The sequence below is a fragment of the Gadus macrocephalus genome, chromosome 2 (genome assembly GCF_031168955.1).
Source record: "Gadus macrocephalus chromosome 2, ASM3116895v1".
Classification (NCBI taxonomy): Eukaryota; Metazoa; Chordata; class Actinopteri; order Gadiformes; family Gadidae; genus Gadus; species Gadus macrocephalus.
Window position 1 is genome coordinate 11,261,386 of NC_082383.1, and position 27,594 is coordinate 11,288,979.

The 27,594-nt window shown below is 43.5% G+C and overlaps 1 protein-coding gene across 3 annotated transcripts in view; it reads right to left on the reverse strand.

Annotated features, from left to right (window-relative positions):
* Positions 1–9,842: 9,842 nt before the first annotated feature.
* LOC132449263 (septin-9-like) overlaps positions 9,843–27,594 on the reverse strand; it is a 74,788-nt gene continuing 57,036 nt past the window's right edge. For all 3 annotated transcript variants that reach the window (XM_060040965.1, XM_060040966.1, XM_060040967.1), the window contains 9 exons: positions 21,330–21,545; positions 19,524–19,652; positions 18,844–18,925; positions 18,461–18,598; positions 15,383–15,500; positions 14,604–14,699; positions 14,089–14,185; positions 12,416–12,467; positions 9,843–10,985 (listed from right to left, as the gene is read on the reverse strand). In XM_060040965.1, coding sequence (XP_059896948.1) covers positions 10,847–10,985; positions 12,416–12,467; positions 14,089–14,185; positions 14,604–14,699; positions 15,383–15,500; positions 18,461–18,598; positions 18,844–18,925; positions 19,524–19,652; positions 21,330–21,545 — 1,067 coding nt within the window. In that variant the 3' untranslated portion in view covers positions 9,843–10,846. The remainder of the gene's footprint in view (positions 10,986–12,415; positions 12,468–14,088; positions 14,186–14,603; positions 14,700–15,382; positions 15,501–18,460; positions 18,599–18,843; positions 18,926–19,523; positions 19,653–21,329; positions 21,546–27,594) is intronic.

The window sequence follows — 27,594 nt, forward strand, 5'->3', positions numbered from 1 at the left end:
CATGAGAACCGGTTCGCGAACGACCGAGCCAACACAAGTCCTTGCAACAAAATGCCAGTGGTTGAACGAGATGACAAACGCCGTCACTGTTTACCTGTATAAGGACATGGTTCCCTTTCAAAATGTCGATAGAAAGGGCTTTAAAGAGATGGTCAAAACACTCGATCCCAGGTACGCGTTACATGCCCGCACACCCGCCAAATTGAGATGCCAAAACTATACGGCAAGGTCCGCAAGCAAGTGGAGAAACAAATCCATGCTATTAAACATTTGTGTTTTTCAGAGATGGAAGTAACTTCAGAAAAGATTTTTAAAAATATTATGCGGTTTTGCTGCCTTTCCAGTATTTTACCCCTTCAGAGGTATATATATATCGAAATTAGAAGATACAATTAACATACCGTGATGTAATACCGTTACCGTCTATGCCTCAAATCATACCGTGATATACATTTTAGTCCATACCGTACAGCCCTAATTTGAAGGAACTATCTTGTGTTAAATTCGAGGTAAGTCAAGTGTTTGCTTGATTCAACTAACGTTAGCTACCTCTTTTTTGATGTGATATAATTTACAATAATATTGTATTTTTAGGACCGAGTCAACGGCGAGTACTGCACGAACGTAGACCTTGCATAAAGTTAGTAAATTCTAACAACATAGGGCTATTTAGATAAATAATCTGGTAAGGGTGTTGTCCTAGGCTAATACACCAACAGCAAATTTCTGTATAATAAAGGGCTACATTTTGCATCGAAGTCTGTCATTAGAAATCGTTCCATTGTATTGTGTTCTACAACCTCCGTAATGAATTTTCACGCTAAATCCCGTCAAGGGTGGCTCAGAATTCGAGTAGTCGTATACTTCTAAACACCGATCAGTCCTTGGACCGATGATTCCCCCCCCCCCCCCCCCCCCCCACTGTCACCTTTTTTACTCCTCCTTGCAGGTCTGATACAAATCCACCCGCAAATGGCGTGTGGCGGGTGTTCATTTCCATCCCTGGTGTGTGTGCGAGAAAGATGGTGTTTGCAAACACGCAAAAGAGTATGAGATGGATATATAGAAAAATTAACCAACTAATAAATAACAACAGACCAAAAACAAAGAAATACATGAAAAACAAAAGACAGATGATGCTGTCATTTGCCTGCAGGTCAGCAGCATCCCCTCCCAGCATCCAGAGAGCATGCGGATATATATAATGTATATATATCACTCATGCGGGTGCCACTTCAGACAAACGCTACAATGGGTCTGCTGACGGAGTTCTGATGTTTTACAGCCTCAGCCTCCACAACTCCCCTAAGGGCTCTGCATACGAAAATGGCAATGTATTTAGTTTTGGTGCAGATACAGATACATGCACAAACATGCACACGCCGATGTTCTAAGATGATGAATGTCTCCTTGCAGCGCAGCAGGTAGGCCTACCCAAGGTCTTAGGGTGGACTCTCGCCACATTGATAGGTTCAGATGTGAACATTATCGACGACAATCTAGCTCGACAACCGGGGGTCAGTCGAGTTCTCCTGCCCGGTCAATTTCCCGTCAAGGCCTTGGATGGCCGCCTTCTCAAGACAGTCACCCACCAGACGGTGCCTATCCGCGTGCTCCTTTCTGGCAACCACCATAAGGCTGTACAGTTCCATATCCTGCAGTCTCCTCGCCGTCCGCTCCTCCTGGGGTTCCCCTGGCTCCGTCATCATAAACCCACCTCAACTGGACCCCATGGGGCGATCCTAGGTTGGAGCTCATCCTGTCAAAAGGTCTGCCTGAAGCAAGCCGCCGCAAACCGAAGTCACCACCATTTCCAGTTTGCACCTGACGTGTTGGGGGTCCCCGCGGAATACCTTGACTTCAGGGAGATGTTCAGCAAGGCCAAGGCTACCTCTCTTCCACCGCATAGACCTTATGACTGCGGCATCGACCTCCAACCCTGCTCCGTTCCGCCTAGGGGCCGCCTGTATTCCCTGGCCGCCCCTGAGAGAGAAGCAGTGGACACATACATCAACAATTCTCTGGAGGCGGGCATCATCCGCCCTTCCTTGTCCCCGGCAGGAGCGGGTTTTTTTCTTTGTTGAAAAGAAGGATAAGACGCTTCCCCTGCATCGACTATCGAGGGTTGAACAATATTACAATAAAGAATCGTTACCCTCTTCCTCCCATCGCATCCGCCTTCGAGCTCCTAGAAGGCGCCACCATCTTCACCAAGCTCGACCTACGCAATGCCTATCATCTGGTTCGGAAGACTGGATATGAAAAACTCCTTTCAACACCCCCTCAGGCCACTACGAATACCTGGTGATGCCCTTCGGCCTCACCAACGCCCCGGCTATCTTACAAGCTATGGTTAACGATATGCTGAGAGACATGCTGAACAAGTTTGTGTTTGTCTACGACATCTTGAACTTCTCCCAGTCCAGAGACGAACACGCCCACCAGGTCCCGGCGGTCCTGCAGCACTTATTAGAGAACTCCCTCTTCATTTAAGCAGAGAAGTGAGAGTTCCACGCCCAATCTGTCTCCTTCGTGGGCTATGTCAGATGGAGGGGGAAACAAACTTCTTCAACGCTTCCTGGGTTTTGCCAACTTCTACCGGAGGTTCATCAGAGGTTACAGCATGGTGGCAGCCCCCCTCACGACCCTGAGCTCCTCGAAAGTGCCCTTCCAGTGCTGAAATCGATTGCTCAGAGATCGAATTTCCATTTTATGCGCAGGTGCATGACGGCGTTCTAATAAATATTGCAGTCTTTGCGAATAAAACATTGAAACATCTAAATCCTTCTAGTAGGCCTAAACATTTATTTAACCATGGGCGAACATAGCACAGCCTACCCTGATTTAAAAAAATATATAGAAAATATGGAAACAGCGAAGGAGATTGCAATCACATCCTTAATTGGATCTTAATTTAATCAGTCGCAGCCGTTCAAATGAGCTATTGAACAGCTATTGTCTGTTTACAAAGGTGTCTGACTTGTTGATAATATATGAAAATAGACATCATGAAATGAAAGCTACATTTTTAATGGTTCATTTCGGTTATTATATAATACTGTTTATGCTGAGACTGCTTTGCTTTTTGCTACCTGTCTGTGTGCGGGCTTTGCCCGACGTCAAGGGAAAGAGGCAGTGGTTGAAAAAAGTATTTCAACCGCTTATTAAGTTCACTGGTTGCTTAGAATGGTTTATTTATTTCCCAGTATCATTTCCTTAATTTAGAAGACAGTTTTGTTCATTTTTGAATTGTAAAATAAAGTTGAGTTTTTGAAATTATTGGAAGCGAGTCGAGCTGACCTCGCCTGCTGACCTTGCGTATGTACTGTTCTGTATATTGGTGAAACACAACACTGTCAATGTGGCAGTTCCATGCTCAACGGGGATTTCTATAGGTTACTGGACAGTGGTGGCGACTTGCGTCAGGAGCTGAACCATCACTATGGTAGAGCTAAGAAGGTTCTATGAGCGCTTCAGAACAACCTTACCAACGAACGATGTACGAAAGAGATTCGTAGCAAAGAAGGTTTCGGGAACCATGCAAAATGTTAAGGTAGATCTTAAAGTAGAGGTTATGAATGACGTAGCATTAGGAAGGCTTTAAGAAGATTTCGGGAAAACTGGGCCCTGGTCATGCCGGATCCTGAACGGCAGATCGTGGTCGAGGTGGATGCCTTTGATGTAGATACGGGGCTGTCCTATCCCAGAGTGCTGCCGCTGACCAAAAGCTGCACCCCTGCGCCTTCTTCTCTAGGCAGTTGACCCTGGCCGATAAAAACTATGACATTGGCAAAAGGGAGCTTCTCGCAGTCGGACGGAGCTGCCGTTTCTGGTATGGATACCATCCATACCACCGCCCTGATACCATCCTTCCACCCTCACGTCTGGTCGCCACTCACCATATACAAGTTTAGCAATGATAAAATCTTCTCAATAGAGCGCAACTGTGATCGCCCTCTTTTTTTAACAGCTCTGGTTCCGGAAGTAATTTTCCCATTCATTTTCTCCATTCATTTTTCGCAAAATTGTTATATAAAGAGTTTTAAGCCTGGAACGAAGCCAATCGTTCATCAAGGTAGTTGTGACCATAAAACATTTGATTCGGGGAAAAAAATATATTGGAAAACGGAAGATAAGGCAAAGGTACAATACTTATTTTTTCGAGTGACTTCTCGAGTGACTACTCACCCAACGTCAAGACGTTGGGGGGAGGAGGGGGGCATGTCCTGGGTGTTGAGTTCAGTAGTGTTACATTTACATTTAGGGCATTTAGCAGACGCTTTTATCCAAAGCGACTTACAATAAGTAAAGCCTGCTGGAACCTGCTGGTCCGGGTGCCGAGAGACCTGAAGCGCTTTCCAGAGGGGAGGAGGGTAAACAGTCTATGGTTGTGGTGAGAAATGTCCTTTGTGATGCTGCGTGTTTTACGCAGGCCCCGCTTTCTCTGGACATTCTCGATGGAGGAGAGTGGGGAACCGCAGTTGCGTTGGGCCATTTTCTCCGACCTCTGCAGTGCTTTCCGGTCCGAAGCGGAGCAGTTACCAAACCACACTGACACAGTTGGTTAGTATTCTCTCGATGGTGCTGCGATAGTTCACCAGGATCTGAGGAGACAATTGGGTATTTTTTAGTCTCCTCAGGAAGAAGAGGCACTGAGCCTTCTTCATCAAGGCAGAGGTGTTGAGGAACCAGGAGAGGCCCTCAGAGATGTGGACCCCCAGAAACTTGTGACACACTCAACCTCCATCAACGCCACCAATATCCGTTGATGTGGAAGGGGTAGAGTGTGCCACCTTTAGACCTAGATCTTTGTCGGCACACCACGCACTTAGGTGCTGGACATCCTCCCTGTATGCTGACGCATCGTTGTCACTGATGAGACCTATCACCGTTGTGCCGTCTGCAAACTTCAGCACACAGCCCTGCGGGACGCTAGTGTTCAGGCTGAGGGTGGAGGAGGTAACCAGGTCTTCTGGTCAGGAAGTCTAATATCCAATTGCGGAGGGAGGGGTCAATATCCAGATCACAGAGTTCGGTAATCAGTTGGGAGGGGTAGATGGTATTTGACGCTGAACTGAAGTCACAGAACAGTGTTCTCAGTGTTGCTTTTGTCAAGGTGGGAGAGGGCGGAGGCTAATGCCCTGGAAATGGAATCCTCCATTCTCCTATTCTGGCTTTAGGCAAATTGAAAGGGGTCCAGTGTCGGTGGAATACAGATTTTGATCTGTGCCAGGACCAGCCGCTCGATTTAAGGCACTCAGGGACAACTCCTTGGGCTAGTGACAGTTTGAAAATGTCAGTCCAGACCTCAGTCAGCTGCTCAGCACAGGCCCTGTAGACACGTCCGGGGACACCATCAGGGCCAGCTGCCTTCCGTTGGTTAATCCTGCTCAGCGCTGCATACACGTCATCGGGGGAGAGTGTGAGGGGCTGGTGGCCTGCAGGGAGTGTAACACCCTGAAAAGGGGAGAAGTAAATAATCACACTCGACATCGTGCTTTCTTTGTCGTGGCTTCGACAAGATTGGATTACTATTTCAAAAGTATTTATATAGGTACAATGTTCTTCAAAATAAAAGTATTAAAGGTTGGGTATTGTATTTGCGAAACGGCAGCAGATTTTGAAAATACACAACTCAAATGGTCCTACCCCCTCTCCTTCAACGCTGACTCTGACTCCACCCATTCCAAGTACATGGACGCGCAATCATGCACGAGCGAACAGATGCGCGAGAGCGAGCCATTAGCTAGTTAGCTAGCTCCAGTAGCTACCGCAGGATAACAACAAACAGAAGCTTGCTCTGGGTCACGAGCTTTTAGTACGTGCACTAAGGGGTCGCGCGAGGAGCGGGGGAGGGGGAGTGCAGTACGACCGTTTGATTGACGTACTTACTGTCCAATGTGTGGGTCGGGAAATGATTGGCCGGAGTTTTTTGAGCCCTGCCCGTTCCACAGATGATTGACTTGTTTAATTTTCATGTCAGTACTTCTAACTCAGTTGCTGTAAGTGCAAGGATTTCAAGTAATTTTGCAAAAATGGCCAAAAAAGAGAATTCCATACCCAACCTTTAAAAGCAGAAAATATACAATTTCTTCACATTCAAATATTAACTTCACAGTCTGGTTGTCTTCTTTACTTAACCATTTTCTCACTTATAAAGTAAACTCAAACAAAATATTACACTTGCAGTCATTCCACTCATGTTATTCCCATCCCTCTCTTGAAGTCACATTGTGAATCAAACAAATCCATACTCAGGCCTTGATACAAACTTTAACAATAACTTACAACCTAGCGTATGCACAATGTGTTTTACTTGAACCAAACTCATACATGGTCTCATCAAATCTCAACACACAAGCAAATAAGACACAACCCTGAGAAATATACCATTCACATCTATGTCAAATTAAACTCTGCTATCGAAACCTAACAATCCTTTGTCATAATGTCACTCTCATGAAAAAATTACGCACACTTGTGTCATATGAATAATACACTTTCAGATCAGCAGCAACACACTAGTCTCCTTTATATAAAACACTGCAGTCTTTCATGTTCACTGTTTTAATTCACTTCCAAAGAGTGCATAACCAAAAAATCTAATACTCAATACTGTACATTGCAGTACGGTACAGTCCTAGACTTTCGAGGTTGTGAAGGCTAGCAAAGCCACGAGTGGGATTCTAAACATACATAAAAAATACAAACAACTGATTGGTTACCTGAACAACGGGTCAGCAAACATAAAGACAGGGTATATGCATTTCCTGGTCTGCCAAGACAAAATAAATACAATATTACAAATAGCACGACAAACATGTGCGTGCAAACGAAAATAGAAAATCAAATAAAAGAGACAATACTATGCCAATTATCATAAAAATGTATTAAACCACCGTCTAGAGATAAGTGACAATGACCTTAACAGATATTTCAAGCGGACACGTTTCATGCTCAACCTACCTGCAGCAGATACCGTCTGTTCTGCTGCAGGATACCAGGATCCAACACTGCACTGAAAAATAGAAATAAAAGTCTTGACCCATTGATACAGGATTTAATTATTTACATTATTTACATGCTCATTTTATTTACTCTGTTACATATATATATATATATATATATATATATATATATATATATATATATATATAAAGAGAGAGAGAGAGAGAGAGAGAGAGAGAGAGAGAGAGAGAGAGAGAGAGAGAGAGAGAGAGAGAGAGAGAGAGAGACTAGAGACTAGAGACTAGAGACTTAAGTTATAGCTTGATCTTTCCTGCGACCCAGTTGCCTTCCGTTCTGTGACGTTCAAGTACGAATGTTTTGTGTGTTCCAACTGGAATCCCCCAGTTAACTATATTCTCTGATCATCTCGCTCTCTGATCATCTGGCTAATTTCCAGCTTGCCCTTAATTAACTGAGGGGAGTGCAATTTGAAAATTGTTATATAAATGTGTGTTAGTGAGTGCCAAGGCACATTCCCAATGGCAGGGGTGGAGACTGAGACACTAGAAGAAGTTTCTGTGTGTTTGTGTCGGGGGGGATAGACGACAAGAAGGCGGGAAGGTGTATCCAAAAGAAGGAGAATCGATGGGGGGGAGACAAATTAGAGACAAGAAATGCACAGAAACCATCCACCAACTGACTGAACAGCACATGTACAGAATTTAAATATGTGCAGTGGCACATGTTGAAACTATCAGTTTTCATCATTAAGTGGACTAATTAACCAATCAAAGGCGGACATTAAGTGAAAAAAAACAGACGGGTGTTAAATAGTCCTACTCATCTCACTAGTAGGTGTTATTCGCTCCTACCTTAGCCACGCAGGGCAAATGCGGAATTGATCATGCCAAATAGGTTGATGTGTTATGCCATGATTGACCTGACCTGAGGAATGTAGAACTGCATAGTGGCTGCATGTACATACAATGTGATGAAGTTGTTTGGTAGAAGGAACAGTAATAAGCCAGCTGGGATGGTGTTATATGGCGGTAGGTCCTGGATAGTGGGGATTAGGGATGAGTCGGTCGCGACCGATTCGTTCACAACAAATGAATCCCGAACGTGAACGACAAGAACTGGTTCCCCAAAACAAGAAGAACTGGTTCTTTGATTCTTTTCTTTAACATAAACCAAAAATATGGTCACGTAAATAAAATATACAAACGAACAGAGCTTCGTCTCCCCGCGACTTATATTGATTGAGTCTACAACGTTCTCAAAGATTCAGCCAATGAGAGGTAGCAATGGTGTTGCAATGGCACCTGGGTAAACAAATGACAAGGCGGGTACCGTCGAATATGCGTGCTTTCTCTGTCGGACGTATCTTGGGTCATACCATTCGACGTGGGGCCACTCATATATCCCCTTACATTTTTTCGAAAATAGACTTGACCTCCATCTGTTTATCGGATAAACGCATTTCCCAATCCCAGGAGTCTTTGTCATTCTACGTCAATTTAAGAACAAACAAAGAAATTAAACTGCAGTTCGTACTTTTTATTTATGACCATGAAAGTTCTGTAATGCCTGAATAATGAAGAATTAAATGTAAAGTAAAATAAAATTATAAATGTAGAACCATGAATGAAATATAGAGAGTAAGCAAGTGGTATAAATATTGGTGGGACGTTTGGTTATATTATTTAGTATATCTTCTTGATTTTTCACGGGGGTTAGAGCCTAGAAGTCGCTTAAATTATGCTCACGGCCATCTCGCGCGTGGGGGGGGGGGGGGGGGGGGGGGGGGGGGTGCAGACACCAAATGACGTAACGAACGAATCAAACAAACGAATCGTTATAGTGAACTGAACTGAAAGAACTAGTTCCCGGAAAAGAATCATTTTGCCCATCCCTAGTGGGGATGGTGTTTGACTCCCAGCCATAATCTTCTGGGTTCAAACCCCAACAGTCACAGTCTACCTGCAGGCATCACTGGGCAATACAACCCACACACATGCACACTTCAAAAAACATAAACATGAATAACCCTTTTGTGTGTAAATAACCTCACATATACAAACTCACACAAAAAATATTTTTTAAATTTTCAATGTCTAGAGAACAATGGTTAATCAAGCAGTAATTATCCCAGTGCATGGGCCAGTATACCTTCCTGACATAATTGACGACAAAGGTCACTAGCTAAGCTTAACAAAACTGCACTCTGGGAGTAATTAATAGGAAGGTTCATAGAATGGAAATTATTTGATATGTAGTTATCATCTTGTGGGTTGAACGTACTTCAAAAGCCACTCAGAGGTTTCTCAAGGTTTTTGGTTTTCTACTTCACTAGTGTGACCTTAAAATACCTTTGGGTCATGGCCTTGACTCTGCTTACATAGAGCATTCATTAAAAAGAAAATGTGAAAATGTATATTTACAAGTTCAATCTTTATTTCTTTAAAATAACAAGATATCAAAGGCAATAGTCTGTTAATAACAAAAAGTACAAAAAATACCCAAATAATTGGATCTTCGATGAATACACAACACATCGGTTGACCACTTTGGAAGTATTACATAACATCGACCAACTGAAAACGCTAAAAGAAAAAGGAGTTGTGCAGTCAGAACATTATATTTGGTGTTTTAGGAAATTTGGGATGGCTAATATGTGCCAATAAATGCCTTATTCGCAGCGCATATCTGTTCTCATTCCAGTTTTAGCTAATTTAGCAGATTAGCTACTTGAAATGCTAGGAATCAAGCGCCAATAAATAAGGCACTTTGGTTGCCCAGAGAGCAGAAACATTGTGTATGCATGTGTAAAACAAAAGTCTGTGTGTGTGTGTGTGTGTGTGCGTGTTTTCCTGTGTACATTCTGCACAAGTGGATCCAAAAAAATGTATATCTTTCACATCTTATATTGTGCATAAATACAAATAATCTTTAATCACTCTAAATGATTTTTCATGATTTTTCATACTGGGTATTACATAGGCACAACAGGACATCTTTACATCTGTCAAGACGATGCACTACAGACACAATAGGAAGGATAGGCTTGTGGGGGAAATAATTGGAACCTGATGTGCATTCTTGCATATGAGCATAAGCATCATACGAGGACACGGGGGGCCAACTTCTCACAGCCCTATTCATGCTTAACCTTAGCATGAAACTCAGTAACCCATGACACTTACTGATGTATGAATCCAAGGCATCTGTAACCCCCCTTGCCCGCTGCATCCGTCCGTTGACAGATCTCATTGACTTTACATGGGGCGATCCCGAAATGCATTGTGGGTCCGTCCGTTCCGTCGGCTCCGTCTCTTGCGTTCAGAAGTTGAGAAAATTTTAACTTTACAGGCTGCAACAGATCCGTCAGCCAATCAGATTGTGGCTCTGTCGGCAAGTACCAGTCCCCCATCCGTCAGACACGCCTTCCGTCGTCCGTTGACGGACGGATGCAGTAGGCAAGCTGCGTAAGAGATAGCACTATGCGGTTGCCTGATGGATACTATGCTACAGGGTCAGAAAAGAAGGGAACAAGGGACACCATCTTCAGCAACATCATCTGTTCCCTCCGCATTTTCGGGGTTGCTATGAAAGTAGTGCTGTGTTATTGTGTAATCTGAGAAGAAAAACACCCAGAATTGTATTGTACGGTAAGCCAATAAAACAAAGTCAGCAAGTTTAAACCAATCCCTCTGGCAGGCTGTGTCCCAACCTGCCTTGACAAAAGAGATCGGCAGTGAGAGTGAGAGCGAGAGTGAGGGAGGACATTTTAAAAAGATGGCCCACAGTAAAAAGGGGACGCTGAAGGCTTTGGATGGACATTGGCACAAGAGCTCATTGGAGATGTAGTGCTGCTGAGTGGGTTGGGAGCGTGGTTGCGCTACATCTCATGGGCAACCAGGCGGTGCTCTGGGAGGCCGTTAGCGGCGGCTACAGTGTTGTTCTCGTGAAGGCGCCGCACCCGGTACAGCTCATAGTGGATGCTGCTGGTGATGTCCTTGATGTTCTGCATGTGGGTTCTGATGGATGAGATCGCAAAAACATCAAACAGGTTCTAGGAGACGGAGGCGGTATGCATAAGGGTGCATCTCAATAAATGTACTGAATTTAAATAATTTAAACAAAACGTTTAACTCATTATATAGATTAATTCCAGCCAAAGTGAAATATTTCAAGCCTTTATTTGTAATAATCTTGATGATTATGGCTAACTGCTCATAAAAACCCAAAATTCAGTACCCAAGAAAATTTGAATATTGTCAAAAAGTTCAATATTGTAGACTCAAGGTGTCACACTCTAATCAGCTAATTACCTCAAAATACCGGCAAAGGTTTCCTGAGTCTTTTAATTGTCTCTAAGTCTGGTTCAGTAGGCTTCACAATCATGGGGAAGACTGCTGACTTTACATTTGTGCAGAAGACAGTCATTGAAATACCCTCCAAAAGGAGGCTAAGCCTCAAAAGGTCATAGCTAAAGAAGATGGCTGTTCACACTCCCACTGAGTGTGAACACTCCACTCCGGAGCCAGAGACAACGTCTTTTCCAGCAGGACTTGGCCCCTGCCCACACTGCCAAAAGTACCAATACCCGGTTTACTGACCATGGGATTACTGTGCTTGATTGGCCAGTAAACTTGCCTGATACGAACCCCATAGCAAATTGCAAATTGGGGTATTGTCAAGAGGATGATGAGGGACAGAAGACCCAACAATGCAGACGAGTTGAAAGACACTATCGAATCAACCTGGGCTTCCACTACACCTCAGCAGGGCCAAAGGCTGATTGACTCCACATGCCCTCTTCAGAAGGCAGACATTTCCTTATAAAAAAATATTTCTTTAATGGTCTTATGTAACATTGCACTATTGTATAGTCCACACTTGTCGGCTTAGCTCAGGAGGTAGAGCAGGTTGACTTGAGACTGGAAGGTTGCTAGTTCAATCCCTGGCTCATCCTTGCTGACGGTCTATGAGCAATAGACTTACTACAATGCTCCTGATGAGCTCCTTATCGCCTTGCATGGTTGACTCTGCTGTCAGTTTGTCAATGGGTGTTTTAACCGTTCTAAGTCGCTTTGGATAAAAGCGACTGCATAATGTAAATGTAAATAATAGATATTGAATTTTGGGTTTTCATGAGCTGTAAGCCATAATCATCAAGATTAATACAAATAAATGATTGAAATATTTCACTGTTGGTGGAATGAATCTATGTAATGTAAAAGGTTCACTTTTTAAATTGAATTGTTGAAATTGATTCATTGAGATGCACCTGTACATGTCAGCGAAGAAAAATAACACGTCTGTGTGCATTTGTGTCTACCCACCTGCCCAAAGTCATTCATTTTCCACAGTCCTTTTTACACACCAATTTTCTAGGAAAATATACCATCATAATAGAAAATCGATATATGTGACAGACCATGATAAGGGAGACTTTAGGGCTTACCTTATTAGAAGATCTCGAAGATAGGCGAACTCACAGTGGGCTATGTTCTCGACTGTGGATGGAGACATGATTAAAAGTGTTATATGAAGTCAGGGGGAAAAAGGTTTTCGTACCTAGTCTGACTCTGCAGATAGATTGCTCGCAACACGCAAGGCGGAGAATCTGTGCTGCTATTTAAACCTGATTGAAGCCCGCTGGAAAATGGAAGAGTGAGAGCTCAATGGTTTCTCCCTGACAGAGGGGCCCCACGTTAGAGGGGCAGCACGTTAGTCTGTCAGTTCTGAGTGGTTTTGAGGCGGAGAGAGAGAGGCAGAGAGGCAGGGCAAGGGATGGGAGGTTGAGATGAGTGGATGTTAGCACGTTGCCAAGGATGACAGATGAGTAAATGAAGCCTCCTTTGTGAGATGTTGAATAAACGCAGAGTACTTGGTGTCTTAAGGAGATAACTTGATGAATGTTGGAAAAACGCAGTGTAACACAAGAGTGAACAGGTAATCTTCATCACTACGGCATCAATCTGTAGTCGTTTTCCATAACATAGACATATATACATACATCAATGTCGCCGCCATATTTAAAGGTCTATCTATGATCTACTTAAAAAAGCTGGGGTAAAAAAGCTGATCGAAGGGCCAAAGGGCCAAAGTGGCGTCTATGTATATATGTCTATGGTCCAGAGGACTTTCACTTGCAGCATAGAGGAGAATAGTGCTGGCCGATAAACACTCAGCCAACACAACAAACAACGCAAAATAACACAATCCAAATTGACTTGTGTAGACTTTTCTCCCTCCAACTTATTGGATGAGACACCTGGTGTATGGGCAGAAACTAGGGGCGGATAGGGTTGTGCGTTTGACAGAACAGACGATTAAGGCCCTCGGTTAGACCCCTTATGTCTGCAGTCTACCTGTAGGCATCCCTTACCTGCTCCTTAAAGACACGTATCTGGAACCAGTGAAAGTTACTTTGGATAAACAGCTCAATTAATATAAATGTCATCTGCTTAATGACATCCATCATTTATTACATTTCAAACAAATATTTATAGTTGAAACGAGCGTCCAACAAAGAGCAGAAGTGTTCTTTTTAAGTTGTGCTGAACTGGTGGAGACAATACAGCACTCTGGGACCACAAGGGCCCATGGATCTGGGGTGACTGGTTTGTGTGTTAGTGGTGCTGGATGAAGGCATCACATGGGGAGGGGGCTTACGAGTTCCTGCTGCTTTAAGAGCCAACATATTTTTATTGGTTATGAGAATATCTGGTTACACCCTGTGGTCGCAGCTGTGTGATGACAAGTGGTTATTGTTAGGTTAAACAATTCTAAATAAATAAATTAAATATTTAAATAATATAAAAAACTGAAGGACTGAAAAGGAAACGAATAAAAGGAATCTCAAATAACACAATTGAGAAGTTAACGTGGGGAGACACAAATAAATGGGTTTCATCTGATAAGCTTTACTTGGCCTATTATTAATGACACACTCAAAATGTCCCGTATTAAAACTTCAAAATTATAATGAGCCCAACTGTCATGATGATGATGAAGGATGATGATGGATGATGATGATAGATGGGATGATGATGACGGATGATGACAATGATAATGCAGACAGAGTGCATAGAGAGGATGAGGAAGAGGTGGAGGAAGAGGAGGAGGGTCTACCTTCAATGGTTCCCCACTTGGTCTTGCGTCCCAGCAGCCTGCGGCCATTCACCTGGTACTCCTGGTCACTGCCCACCACAGCAAATGGAATCATTTCCTGCAAATACACACAGTTCAATGTTAATCATACATAACACTATCTACACATTACTAGCAATAGTGCTTGTACGTGAGAATGGATTATGGGATTTTTGGTTGGCAATACTGTGCCATTTTGTGGTTCCTTGAGAGAGTTGAAGTAATGAAAACGTTGTTTTGCCACATCTCGCATGAGAAATGGTTGCAGTTGCAGTTTCAAATATGACAATGCCTCAAGTTAATGACAAACCATTTCAAGATTAATAACCAAGACTGCCCCTATACTTGAAGTGGTCATTGCGGTGTGAAGGCATGATATACAAGCCTTTATGAAGGTAGAGCAGGAAAACATTATACTGTACAGTAGCCTTGAATATCTCACATGTGAATACTTGCATTCACACAAACGATTGGCATGTACGTACGTACACACTCACCCTGATCTTCTCATTGATCATCCTGTCTTCTGCATCTTCGTCAAACTCCTTTTGTGGATACACATCAATTCCGTTGGCACGCAGCTCTTCCCTTATCTGGTGAACACATACACAGGATGGTAATGAAAGATGACCTATAAAAAGGTGCACACGCACTCACAAACACACACAATCATAAGTACACACACACACACACACACACACACACACACACACACACACACACACACACACACACACACACACACACACACACACACACACACACACACACACACACACACACACACAAAAGACAAGAGAAAGTGAATAGGGAGATAGAAGAGAAAGATAGAAAGAGAAAGTGAATAAAGTGAAGTGAAGTATAAGGAAGAAGAGAAAGTGAAGTGAAAGGAAGAGGAAGAAAGTGAAGTTGGAGTGAAAGGAAAATTATAAAGTTGGAGAGAAATAAAAAAGTCTGGGTAACAAAAGGAAAGAGGACCGTAATATCCTAATCAATCAAAAGTATTTTGATGAAAGTCTACTCAAGTACTACCAAGGTTGAAGTAAAAAATAGATAATCAAAAATTGCGTTTACAAAAATTGGACTTTCAATTCAGCATTTTCATGTGATCTCCAAGCAAACACTAAATAATGGAAGGACTAAAAAAAGAGTATCTATACATTGTAGTACTAAATTAAACATATGTAATTGTAATTGCAATAAGTTAATCGACACCCCTAGGAAAGGGTAAAATAACAAACAACGAGTAGTGGAGGTGATAGGAGGGTGGGGACACCTTCTGCTTGAAGAAGTCCCTCTCCTCCAGGGTGAGTGTGTCGGCCTTAGCGATGACCGGGACGATGTTCACCACCTTGCTCAGACGCCGCATGAACTCAACATCCAGCGGGCGCAGGCTGGGGAGAGGGAGAGAGAGGAAGGGAGAGGGAGCCGGAGAGAAAGAGAGAGAGGGGGAAAGAGGCAGACACAGGGAGATAGCAGAAGAGACACAGGGAGAGAGACAAGCACACAGACACGATTTGAATACTTACACTAGAGTATTTTGAAACATTCGGGGTCACACAAACCCTGTTTTATGAGAAAAGTAGTGGTGATAAATACCAACTACTCCACACTAGAGGGCAGAGGTTCCTGGATACATTTATAATGCCTACAATTCTCTTCAAAACATGAAAGGGGTAGTAATGCCTCTCGTTTAAAACAGTGACTTACTTCATGGATATGTTTGGTTCTGTGTATTTCAAGCCAGAGCAATGCATGTATCGGAAAACATGAGATCAACAGGGTCTTCTAATGAGGCTGTGAGTGAAGATGTCATGGATGAACACACAGGCACACCAATGTGTGTGCCTACACACACGCAATGTAGTGGGTGTAAGCTTCCCTGAAGCCAATCGACCTCTGTAAGACTGTACGGTTAATGTGACAGCTGCCATAATGTATAAACCAGAGACATCAGAGGACATGTCTCAGAGACCAGGTCTGCTACCCTTCCACCCCCATCTTCAAGTATTAGAGAGCAAGGCCAAGAGCCAGGAAGACTATCAACCGATGTAAATCCCTCCCAAGGTTCAGTCTCAGCCGCCAGTGTGTGTACACACACACACACACACACACACACACACACACACACACACACACACACACACACACACACACACACACACACACACACACACACACAACCACACACACACACACACACACACACACACACACACACACACACACACACACACACACACACACACACACATACTCAGACATGGCTTGCTGAGATACGTCAACTCAAAGCCTGCCCAAGTACACAAACGTCCATCAATGTGTTCAGTCCACCCTATGGGTCCCCATTTTATGGACCAAGACCCTCCTGACCTGCAAGTGGGGTTAAACCAAGAGAGAGGGAGGGCGAGCAAGAAGACAGAAAGAAAGAAAGAGATGGAGGTCAGGAGGCTAGAGATAGAGATATAGGGTCAGAGAGAGAGTCAGAGATAGAGTAGGAGAAGAGTCAGAGAAGAGTCAAAGAGTCAGAGAAGAGTCAGAGAAGAGTCAGAGAAGAGTCAGAGATTAGAGTCAGAGATTAGAGTCAGAGATTAGAGTCAGAGATTAGAGTCAGAGATAAGAGTCAGAGATAGCGGTAGAGTTATGGATAGAGATAGAGTTAGGGCAAAAGCTAGAGAGTAAGCTATAGGAATGGACAAAAAGAGATGTGTAAGAGAGCAAGAGAGAATGGTTGATATAATCCAGATGTGGGCAGCTGTAGGAGGTCTGGGGGGCGGTTTTAGATCTCGACCCTGTGTATCTTCACAGTGTTCTGGGTTGTGTAGCAGTGGGGGAAAGGGAAAATAGAGGAGATCTCAGGGTATGTATTGTATGCGTGCACATGTATGCATGTCCACATGAATATGACATGTATGTACATGCAATATGTATGTGTATTTACTTTACCCTGCATCGTGTTCTACATTATAGAAACAACCTTACCCAATTTGATATTACACAAACAAGGAAATTAACCAGATAAATAATAATATCTTTCATATAGCAATGTGGCAGCAGGTTAGAAGCCAAGTTCTTAATGAAACTAAGTTATGTTGCACGTGTAATCCACTGGCCCAGCACTCTGTCCCCTCTAGAACACCGTTATGTGGCCTTGACTTGGGTCACGTCGCAGTGTTTGGCCCGGGAGTCATGCCCCTCCCCCGATTTCCAGTACAAAAAATGTATTTATCTTGCATCTTATGATCAGGATGAAGATCTTCTAAAATCCAGCGTCCACATGCCAGAAATCACATGGGGGATTCTACACTTCTGTCTGATTCCACGCATGACGTGTTTGTGTGTGTTTTTTATTTGATGTTGATATTGTATCGAAAATTATTTTGAGCTTCGAATCCATGTCGGTATAACACTTTTTCAGCAAACGGGAAAATGTTTTCCTGTCTGATGTTGGCTTGTGAGTCGCAGGAATTTTATGTAGTATTTTTCTAAATCTGGGTGATTCAATAGTCGACATGGGAAGCATGTCTTCTCCAATGAACCCTGCAACCAGCCTGTCTTTCTGTGTCACCTGCTTCTGCGCTCCAAAACTTGAACACTCCTTCGCACAAACAGCTACGTCACTCAAATCGATCGCTACGGCAATGTGCCGAGGCAAGCAGGCGCTGCAGACACACAGGCAGCACGCATGCACGCACCACAACAGATCAGAACTTTACACGCAGGCAAACACGGCTTGGGTAACGTTACTATAGTCTAGTAAATTATTGTAGTTACCAATATTTTAAATGTAATGCGTTACTTTACTTTTTTTACCCCAAAAAGTTATATCGTTACTGTACCCCCAACACTGCATATATGTTTAATGAATTATACACACAATGAAGAAATGTTTTAAGAGTACATCTGTCTCTTTCTCATTCACTCAGTCACACACAAACACACACCTTTTTCACTGATCCAAGCACTGCAATCCAAAAATTGGAAGTAACTTGTAATTTGAGTAACTTTGTAACAAAGTACTTTTTTACTCTTACTCAAGTAGTTTTTCCAATTGGAACATTTACTTTTACTCAAGTCGATTTTGAAGGTAGTAATTGTACTTTTACTTGAGTATAGTTTTTCAGTACTCTACCCACCACTGCTAGCATGTACAGCTGTTTGTATGTTAGCGTGGTTTAAAATGGTGGTGGTAGTAGTGTGTGTGTAGTGATGGTAGTGTATGCTTCTAAAATTGACAGCTTTGTGTATGTTAGGGTAGTATAGCATGGTGGCGGTACTGTAAGTTGAAGGTAGCATAAGAATTTGTATGGTTAGCGTAGCACAGCATTGGTGATAGCGGACCGGTGGTTCTCACCAGTGGCCGGTGGGGGGGATGAAGTATATGCAGCAGTGGACCCTGGAGTCTGGGATCCTTTTCTTCCTGTTGATGTTGATCTCCTCCTGCAGGTAGGCCTCATACTGGTCGTTGATGAACTTCATGATGGGCTGCCAACTGAGACACACAGGAAGCACAGAGGGTAGCGAGAGGAAGAGAGGAAGCAAGAGGAGGGGAGGATGTGGAAGAGGTGGTCAATGGCAGACAGACAGGACAGAATGACACAAGGGGGTGAAGGCGTAGTGGGGAAAGGAAGCAAGAGAATAAGGCAGAGTGCCATTAGGAGAGTCAAACATTTCAGTACAAGAATAACAACAATACGTTTACTGCTTGTGAAGAACTACAGCCATACTAGTAAGTACCAGTTCTCGTTGTTGATCTGGTCTCCGAAGCCCGGTGTGTCAATGACCGTCAGCTTCATCCTCACACCCTTCTCCTCCACATCTACCACACACACACACACACACACACACACACACACACACACACACACACACAAAAACACACACACACACACACACACACACACACACACACACACACACACACACACACAAACACACAAACACACACACACACACACACACACACACACACACACACACACACACACACACAGGTTAGTCGTAACATCTATGAAAACCATTCCCATTCATAATAACCTTTATTGGATGAGAGAGGAAGGGAGAGGCTATGAAAAAGAGAGATTAGGGGAGAAATTGAGTAGGGGAAGTGAACAGGAAAGAGTCAGGCAGAGAGAAATGCAGAGCAAAAAATAGAGGGAGTAATGGGAAGATCATGGTTTACAGAGAGGGAGGGAGGAGGGTGTATGTGTTGGGAGGGGTGTCATGTGTAAATGGAGCAGGCAGTAAGAGGGAGCCAGGCTGAGTGAGGTGGGCTGGCATGTGTAGATGGAGCAGGCAGCAAGAAAGGGGAAGGCAGGGCGTGGGAGGTCAGGAGTGTGTGTATGTGTAGATGGAGCAGGCCGTAAGAGGAAGGCAGGGCTTGGGGAGGTCCGAGGGGTTGTGGGAGAGGTCATTACCGTGGCTGATGGACTTGATCTCCACCGTCTTTGGGATCTTTTCCTGGGCCGTGGCCAGAGCAGACTTACGGCTCACTTTGGACTTGAAGAGCGTATTCATCAGGGTGGATTTGCCCAGTCCACTCTGTCCTGTGAGCAGCACAGAAACAAGATGATTCATTTTATAGATTAAAGAATCAATACAATGCCATACAAATGGAAGTGGTGCCTATACCTTGAGGTAGTGGGTGGAATAGGAGTGTGTTAATAACAGTGATATTTTTTATCGCTATGAGGTCCGTCAAGGAGGATTAACATGGCTAGATGATACACAACAACCACCGTCAGGGGCACGTCAGGTATACCTATAGCTGATGGGGGCTGGAGCTCCATTCCCCGCTATGGCTTAGTATCTTCAGTAAGCCTGTCTGTTTTTTTTTGTCATTGAAGAGAACTTAGTTCAACTCTTCGTCCCATATAACTGACCGCTACCCAAACAGTCCATCCAAGAGATGGCCTAGAGTTCACCAGAGAGAGGCCACTGGTTTCCATACTGTAACACAAATATGGAACTTGTGACTCACATATGAACTCTTATGACTCGCATAGGAAGTAGACAGCATTTCGAAAAGTTACTAGTAAAACTGCATTTTCAGCAACACAAAGAAATATGCCATATGGCAACAGGTGCATTCATTTGGTACGACCAAGTCTTGGGTTTCAAGCTCGACCAATTTATTGCCATTGTAGGGAGGGACAGGACTGCAATTCTACATACTATGCACACAAAGAGTTCAAGCACATTCAGTTTAGAGTATATGCTTGCTTGTTCTATGTAAATACTTTTATCCTTATATAACTTTTTTTGGCCTCCAACATACTACTAAAACTATCTGGATATTTTCAATAAAATATATTTTTAACACTTGACTACTTGACTCATTTATTATCGTAAAGTGCATTGTGCATAATGCGCAATAGACAAAGATTGCACGATAGATACATTTATACACACACCAAAAAATATCTGTTATATATAGATTGATTGTATATCCTAAAATAACCACAGTGACTTCCCCCCCGACCTACTGGTGGAAGAGGCTGATTGAGCGTGTTCAGTTCTGTCTCCTGGGCTATAAGCAGTGTCTGTGACTGAGGCATCTAATTTGACGAGAAAACGCAGACGCACCGTCGCAATGTTCTTATTATCCGATAAAAGCAAATGTTTTTTAACAGAAAGAAAACAGCATGTGTGCTGGGTCTCCTCTGTAGGTGTGTGTATGTGTGTGTTTCAAGGTGTGTAATGATGAGAAGGGTGTGGTGGAAAAGGGAGAAGAAAGGTGTTTTCAGAGCCTGCAGTTTGAGGCTGCTTATTAAGGAGATTAAAACTTTCCATACTGGCTTGATTAGAGAGGAAGACTGGATGCGTACACTTTGCTGTTATTCAGAAATGTCACTATAACCCTAAACCTTTGCTTCTTGACAGGCGAGACCTTCGAGGTTGACTGTACTTTAAGTATAAAGCCCTTGAGCATCACAACCTGTAGAGAGGATAAACTCCCAACCATGAGATCATGAAAGATGCAGAACAATATTCCAGGGGAATCACAAATATAAGCCAATCAAAACCAAATGTTAAATTACAAATGAGAGCAAATCTGTAAAGGAACTAACAAATAGTCTCCAGATCCTCTGAAACCGCTTCCCGTTTACAAGTATGGTCAAGATACAGGTATTTCTTCTCGAGATGCAGGTATCTCTTCTCTAGGAAGACTACAGACCGTTGACACTCGCGTTGGAACCCAGCAAAACATGGATCCAACTCACCCACGACCATGATGTTGAGTTCGAAGCCCTGCTTCATTGCCTTCTTCCTCATCTGCTCCAGGATGGCGTCGATGCCCACATAGCTGAAGTCCAACACTGGACCTCCGCCGACGGCTATCTTCTCACTGTAAATCCCCCCCGACCCGGGGGGCATCATCACCTCTGGCGCCACTGCCAGCTCCGACATGGTACTGCGGTAGCTGATCGCCTCTGACCCTGCAGTCGCCAGCAACCAGCCAGATGATGGAGAGAGAGAGAGAGAGAGAGAGAGAGAGAGAGAGAGAGAGAGAGAGAGAGAGAGAGAGAGAGAGAGAGAGAGAGAGAGAGAGAGAGAGAGAGAGAGAGAGAGAGGGAGAGAGAGAGGGAGGGAGAGAGAGAGAGAGAGAGAGAGAGAGAGAGGGAGGGAGGGAGGGAGAGAGAGAGGGAGAGAGAGAGGAAATACATAAGAACGTGTGGAACCAATGACATAGGAGGTCTTTTTTTGGGGCTAGACAGTTGAGCTAGATTATGATAGGCAGACGGTAGGAGAATCAGATGCCAGGGAGAGTGAGGAAGTAGGGTAAGGGGAGAGGGTGGGTGGCGGGAGGATATGCTGGGAGTGGGTGAGTGGGGGGATAGTCTGGCGGGGTGAATGGAGGGAAGAAGGAATGCTGGAGAGGAAAATGCTAGAGCTAGGGAGGGACAGGGGTCAAAGCTTTAGGATGAAAAACATTTCCATTTCCTATGTGGATGGTACTGTACTGTGCTGCTGGAACACACCCTCATGAGAAAAGCTTTTAAAACACCAATATAACATACAACTCTGTAATATTTCAATTTCAGCTAACATGTCACCACAGCTAATTGAAATACAGCCAACGATTTTAATTTCAAATGCTGCACGTGGCCATATACAGCATATTTTTTTCAGCCCACAGAAATTCCCCCTCGTAGGTGCTGCTGGGTTGCTGGCTCAGCACATACTTTGTTCTACATCAGAAAGAGGATGTGGGGAGCCCAGCGACGCATTTTCACCTTTCAACCGAGACATCCAAGAGGAGAGGGGCAAAGTGCCTCTCACAGCCAGGAACATGCAGATATCACCATCATTACTTTTAAGATGACTCCCTATAGATTTAGATTTTCAATTGGTTTACTTGAACTGGTAGAATTCACTTGTGCAATCCATGTTGCAGGCATTGACGCAAACTATGAAGCATGCAGCGGAAGCCACGTGCCTGTCTGCGGCACCAACGTAAGTCGAAAAGTGATTACAGATAAACCCACGATAAACAAGCTGAGCAGCAGTACAGACTAGTGCATTTCAGGCTGTTGCTGGTCCCCGTACAGGGCCTCCGTTGACAAGAGAGCTGGGAGATACCCAGTGATCACTGTAACTGAAACCTCAGCCACCGCACACACACACACACACACACACACACACACACACACACACACACACACACACACACACACACACACACACACACACACACACACAAACACACACATACACACACTTTGGAGAAGTCAGGGCAGGCCGCCAGGAATTTAACTGCCATTCGATTCCAGTAAAGGCAAAAACCTTTAAAACGATACCAGAGTGTACAACAAAAAACGAATAAACCTGACGGCAAAACGGACTCGGAAATAAAGAGAGTTTCAGTTTTTGATTCTGTTGCTCGAGCGGACAATGAAAGCCCAGTTTGTAGTCGATCTGGTTTGCATCTAATGTTGTATTGATTTGGAAGAAATTCCTGCGGCTGTTGGCGCTGCTGTGGTTAGAAACATGATTCTGGTTTATATTTGAAGTCTTTGTTCCAGTGTTCCATTTAGTTCTGGGTGCGTTTTGTGTGGGAAATCGTTTGCTGCGTGTGTGTTTGTGTGTGTTCGTGTGTGCCCGTGAGTGTGAGTGTGAGTGTCTGTGTCTATGTCTGTGTGTGTGTGTGTGTGTGGCCGTGTCCGTTTATGTGAAAAGGGAGCGGTAGGGACAGCCACCTAGGAAAGCTCTCCTGGCCTCCCCATCCTGTTCCAGTCATCGCTCAGCAACTTGGAGGAGAACTCCTCCACCTCCACTCCTCTCCATTCCTACCCGCTCCCTCAGAGCCATGCTCCTCTTTCCCCTCCAGAAACACACACTTTTGTTCTTTGTTCTTACGTTGACAAGGTTCGATATATTAGTCGAATTCTAATCTAATAATTCCAAATTAAATTCCCAAACTGTGTTGACGTTGCTGTGCGGTTTACGATGTTGGCCTTTGGTGTTGGTTTGGTGCTTGTGTTTAGGAGGTTGTTGGAGTACTTGTATGCTCGTCTTACTCCCGCTTCTCCATCTCTTCTCTGTTCATGCTATTCATTTTCCTGCTTGTTGTTTCAACCAGACATTGAATGTTATCCAGTTTTAGGGTTACCTTTTTCCCCTCTACTTCACCAGCTATTTTTTTATCCCCTTTCCATATTGACCATTTACAGTTTTTTTCATGTTTACAATACACCCTACAGCTGCCATACTGTACAGGTCCATCCCATTTTAGTTCACTTGAATGGTTTATGAAATGATTAAATAATGCGGATATCAAATAAACTAGGAAATTCAGATTCTCATAATAAATGAGAACCAGATCAGACACCAAAACCAGAATACTTTGAATTCAGAATCTCAGCTGGCTATGTACTGTAAACTGAGATGCTAGCCGCTAGCTAAGTGCCTTAAGCTAGGCAGGGCCACCATCACATGAGGCTCTGCTGTAGTTCAACAATGCAACGGCTTCAAAAAGCTGGATGCAGGGATAGCTTTGCAAAGACACTGGCCCGACTCAAATATCAGTTCAAAGTTAAAACAGAGGTAACCAAAGGACCCTGAGGCAAAGTCTCGTTGTTCAAGGACCATGGTGTTATCCAACCTTGGCAATTACTGTATTATATACAGTAATTGCATTTTATGCTTTTCTCAAAAGCTTCTCTTAGTGTAACACATGTCAAAATACTCTTTGGAGAAAATTTGGGACTTAATTTATAAACTATTTAGCATACTAAGTATTTAAGGATGTCTGCTAAACTAGGCTATAAACTATTTTATAGTTTATCGCCTAGTTTAGCAGACATCCTTAAATACTTAGTATGCTAAATAGTTTAATAATTGCAAAAATCTCAATACCTTTGATTTCCTTGTACTACGAAAAACTAGCCTACTTCTTGAAAGCTTGTGCCTGTTATAACAAAATAATAAAGTTATCAATGTAATCCTCGGTTTCTTTGCAATTTCTTTCTCACCCACCCACACGGTATGGGGAAAAGGGATTGAGAGAGACGGATACAGCAAATTGTTTCTAGAGGGACGAAGAAGGAGTAAGGTATATGATATAAACACACACACGCTTCTCTCCGAAACATGACCTCTGCACCAGTGAGGAGATGGCGTTGTAATGGATTAATAAATTTCTCCTAAGCTGAACAGAAAACAAATGTTATTTTAGATATTAGGAAAACAGAATGAGTCAAAGAGAATTTGCCATGAGCCTGTTTTCAATTACAGAACCCCTCCTTGTTTTCCCAATAGTACGAGTTAGCTTAGCTTAGCTTTTGTTAAATACTACAAGCAGTCCCCTGTTAGAAAGAGCTTGTGAGGCTTTGCGTGTGTGCGTGCATGCATGTGTGTGCGGGGATGCATAAGGGTCAACAGGAAGGGTGATGAAAAATATGTTTGGAAAAGGCTAACTAAGAGTAGAGCCAAGAAAAGTAGAGCGAAGACGGCAAAGATAATAAAGTATATGGGGAGCTGAACATTTAAAAAAAGGCAAGAAGAGCAAGAAGATATAGCCGGAGGAGGAGAGATTTATAGACATGGTTTATAGGACAGGATGGATTGGAGGGAATAGAGAACATGTTTGGGGGAATTTAAATGCGTTACACTTTGGAAATACCTCCAGAAACCCCAACAGGCTTTGCAATAGAGCAGAAAACTCTGAAGAGGCAGCCAGCTTGACACTGTTTAACCACAGATGCCTCGCCTGTAGGGCTGGGCGATTAATCGAATTTCGAGTTTTCGATTTTTTAAATAATTTTCTTATGTTTTATAGAAAGTGCAACAGCTGGATACATATAAGGACAATATTTTAGAAACCAGGCTGAATGAACTAACGATTCGCGAACGACTCCTCCCAGCTCAGTCGAGTTTCCGGTGAATCGATTCACCGGGAAATCGAATGAACTGGGAGGAGTCGCGAATCAGCCTAGTTTCCGGTAGCGGTGAATCACATCATGGAATGCACGCTATTGGACGGTTCTCAGTCAGTCAGACTCAGTGGAGTTAGTGCTACCGGTAGTGCTACCGGTGAATCGAATGGTGAACGAGACGAACGAGAGAAACAAACCGGTTCGGTTCGTTCGTCCTAAAGACTCGTTCATTCGAACCGGTTCGCGAACGACCGAGCCAACGCTACTAGTGGTGGATTTAATGATTCGTTTCCGTGACCCAGTTCGCGTGATTCAGTTCGCCAAGAGGAGTCGTTCGCGAATCGTTCGTTCGTTCAGTTGAGTTTCTGACTGACTCAGCTGAGAACCGTGCAATGGCGTGCATTCCATGATGCGATTTACCGCTACCGGAAACCAGGCTGAACGAACTAGCGATTCGCGAACGACTCCTCCCAGCTCAGTCGAGTTTCCGGTGGATCGATTCACCGGGAACGCGAATGAACTGGGAGGAGTCGTTCGCGAATCAGCCTAGTTTCCGGTAGCGGTGAATCGCATCATGGAATGCACGCTATTGAACGGTTCTCAACTGAGTCAGTCAGACTCAGTGGAGTTAGTGCTACCAGAAACTCGTTCAGTCGAGTTTCCGGTGAATCGAATGGTGAACGAGACGAACGAGAGAAACTAACCGGTTCGGTTCGTTCGTCCTAAAGACTCGTTCATTCGAACCGGTTCACGAACGACCGAGCCAACGCTACTGGGTACGACAGCTTTAAGATCATACATCAGTGAGTTTGGGGGTGTATAATTAAAATGGACTGTACCCCATTTAAATTTTGGGGTGGAACATCTCGGAGATGTCAAAGAGTTGATATGGGATTGTTAAAAGGAGTTGCCAAAAAGCTCAATTTCAACAATCAAAGGGAGTCAATCAGCAGTTCTGACATTTTTTTGGTCTAAGAGCCTTTTTACAAGCCTGCTTTAAACTCCTTGTTTTCCCCCCTGCCTGAGTTCCCAGTGCAGTAAAAACCAGGGGGGAAGAAAAAAGAGGGCAAGATAGAAAGGACAATTCAAGAGGAGGAAAATACCTAATCTTGAAGGTTCTCTTTATGTTGGTCTTTTGACCTAATAAAACACAACATCCTCCTACGCAAATATATGCAAGTTTGGTTGGGAGATAAGATGGAGAGAGAGGGAGAAAGTAAAAGAGAGGCAGAGATACAGAGAGGGCAATGAACACACCAAGGAATGGGCGATATGGCAGAAAGATTGAGGGGAAGCACTAATTACACTGTTTCTCAGACCGAGTACACATTTAGGTACTCACTGATAACCAAGAACTGATACGAGTACTTAATAATACCGTACAGTTTAAATAGCCAGTGAACCCACCGTTTCAGATGGAATTTGAACACTGTGATATAAACAAAGAAAGATTTGGTCTGAGAGTTTTAGGATGGACGTGGGACGTAATCATGGCAATTTTATAATACTTTTTCAATAGCGTCGTTGTGTAACTGTTATGTGTGTTATAATATGAGTTTTTGCATATGAATTGCACCACGTACCAAAGCGATATACTATGGCTTGGTAGATCATATCTGCTTTTAGTTGCCACAGACCTCAGGCATACAGAACTATGGGGAGCTCAGGGAAGGAATTGGAAGTGGGGGCGGTACCTTTATTTCCTGATTAAAATCTTTTTTTATTTTTAAACATAAAATCAAACTAAACCATCAATTCTAATTAATCAAAAAATAATCGATTAATCGCCAGGCTCTACCCACTACCACAAGGACTTAATTGCTATCCTCTGGGGGTAAACCCCTTGACTAGAAGAGGGGAAACTGGGGGTGGTGGCAATAATAATTTATTATTTGGGGTCGTAACTCTTGTTTCCATTCTTTCATGCCAATGTATCTGGAAATCTATACACTATAAGAGGTATTATCATTGTGAAGTTTTAAATTAAACACCAAATCCTGTATATTGGATGTATTTCAGGTAACCAAGGCTACATAACTACATGTAGTGTGAGGTACAGTCAACTGGTCAGATAAACTGGGAGAGCACGGCATTAACACTTTAATTCCCA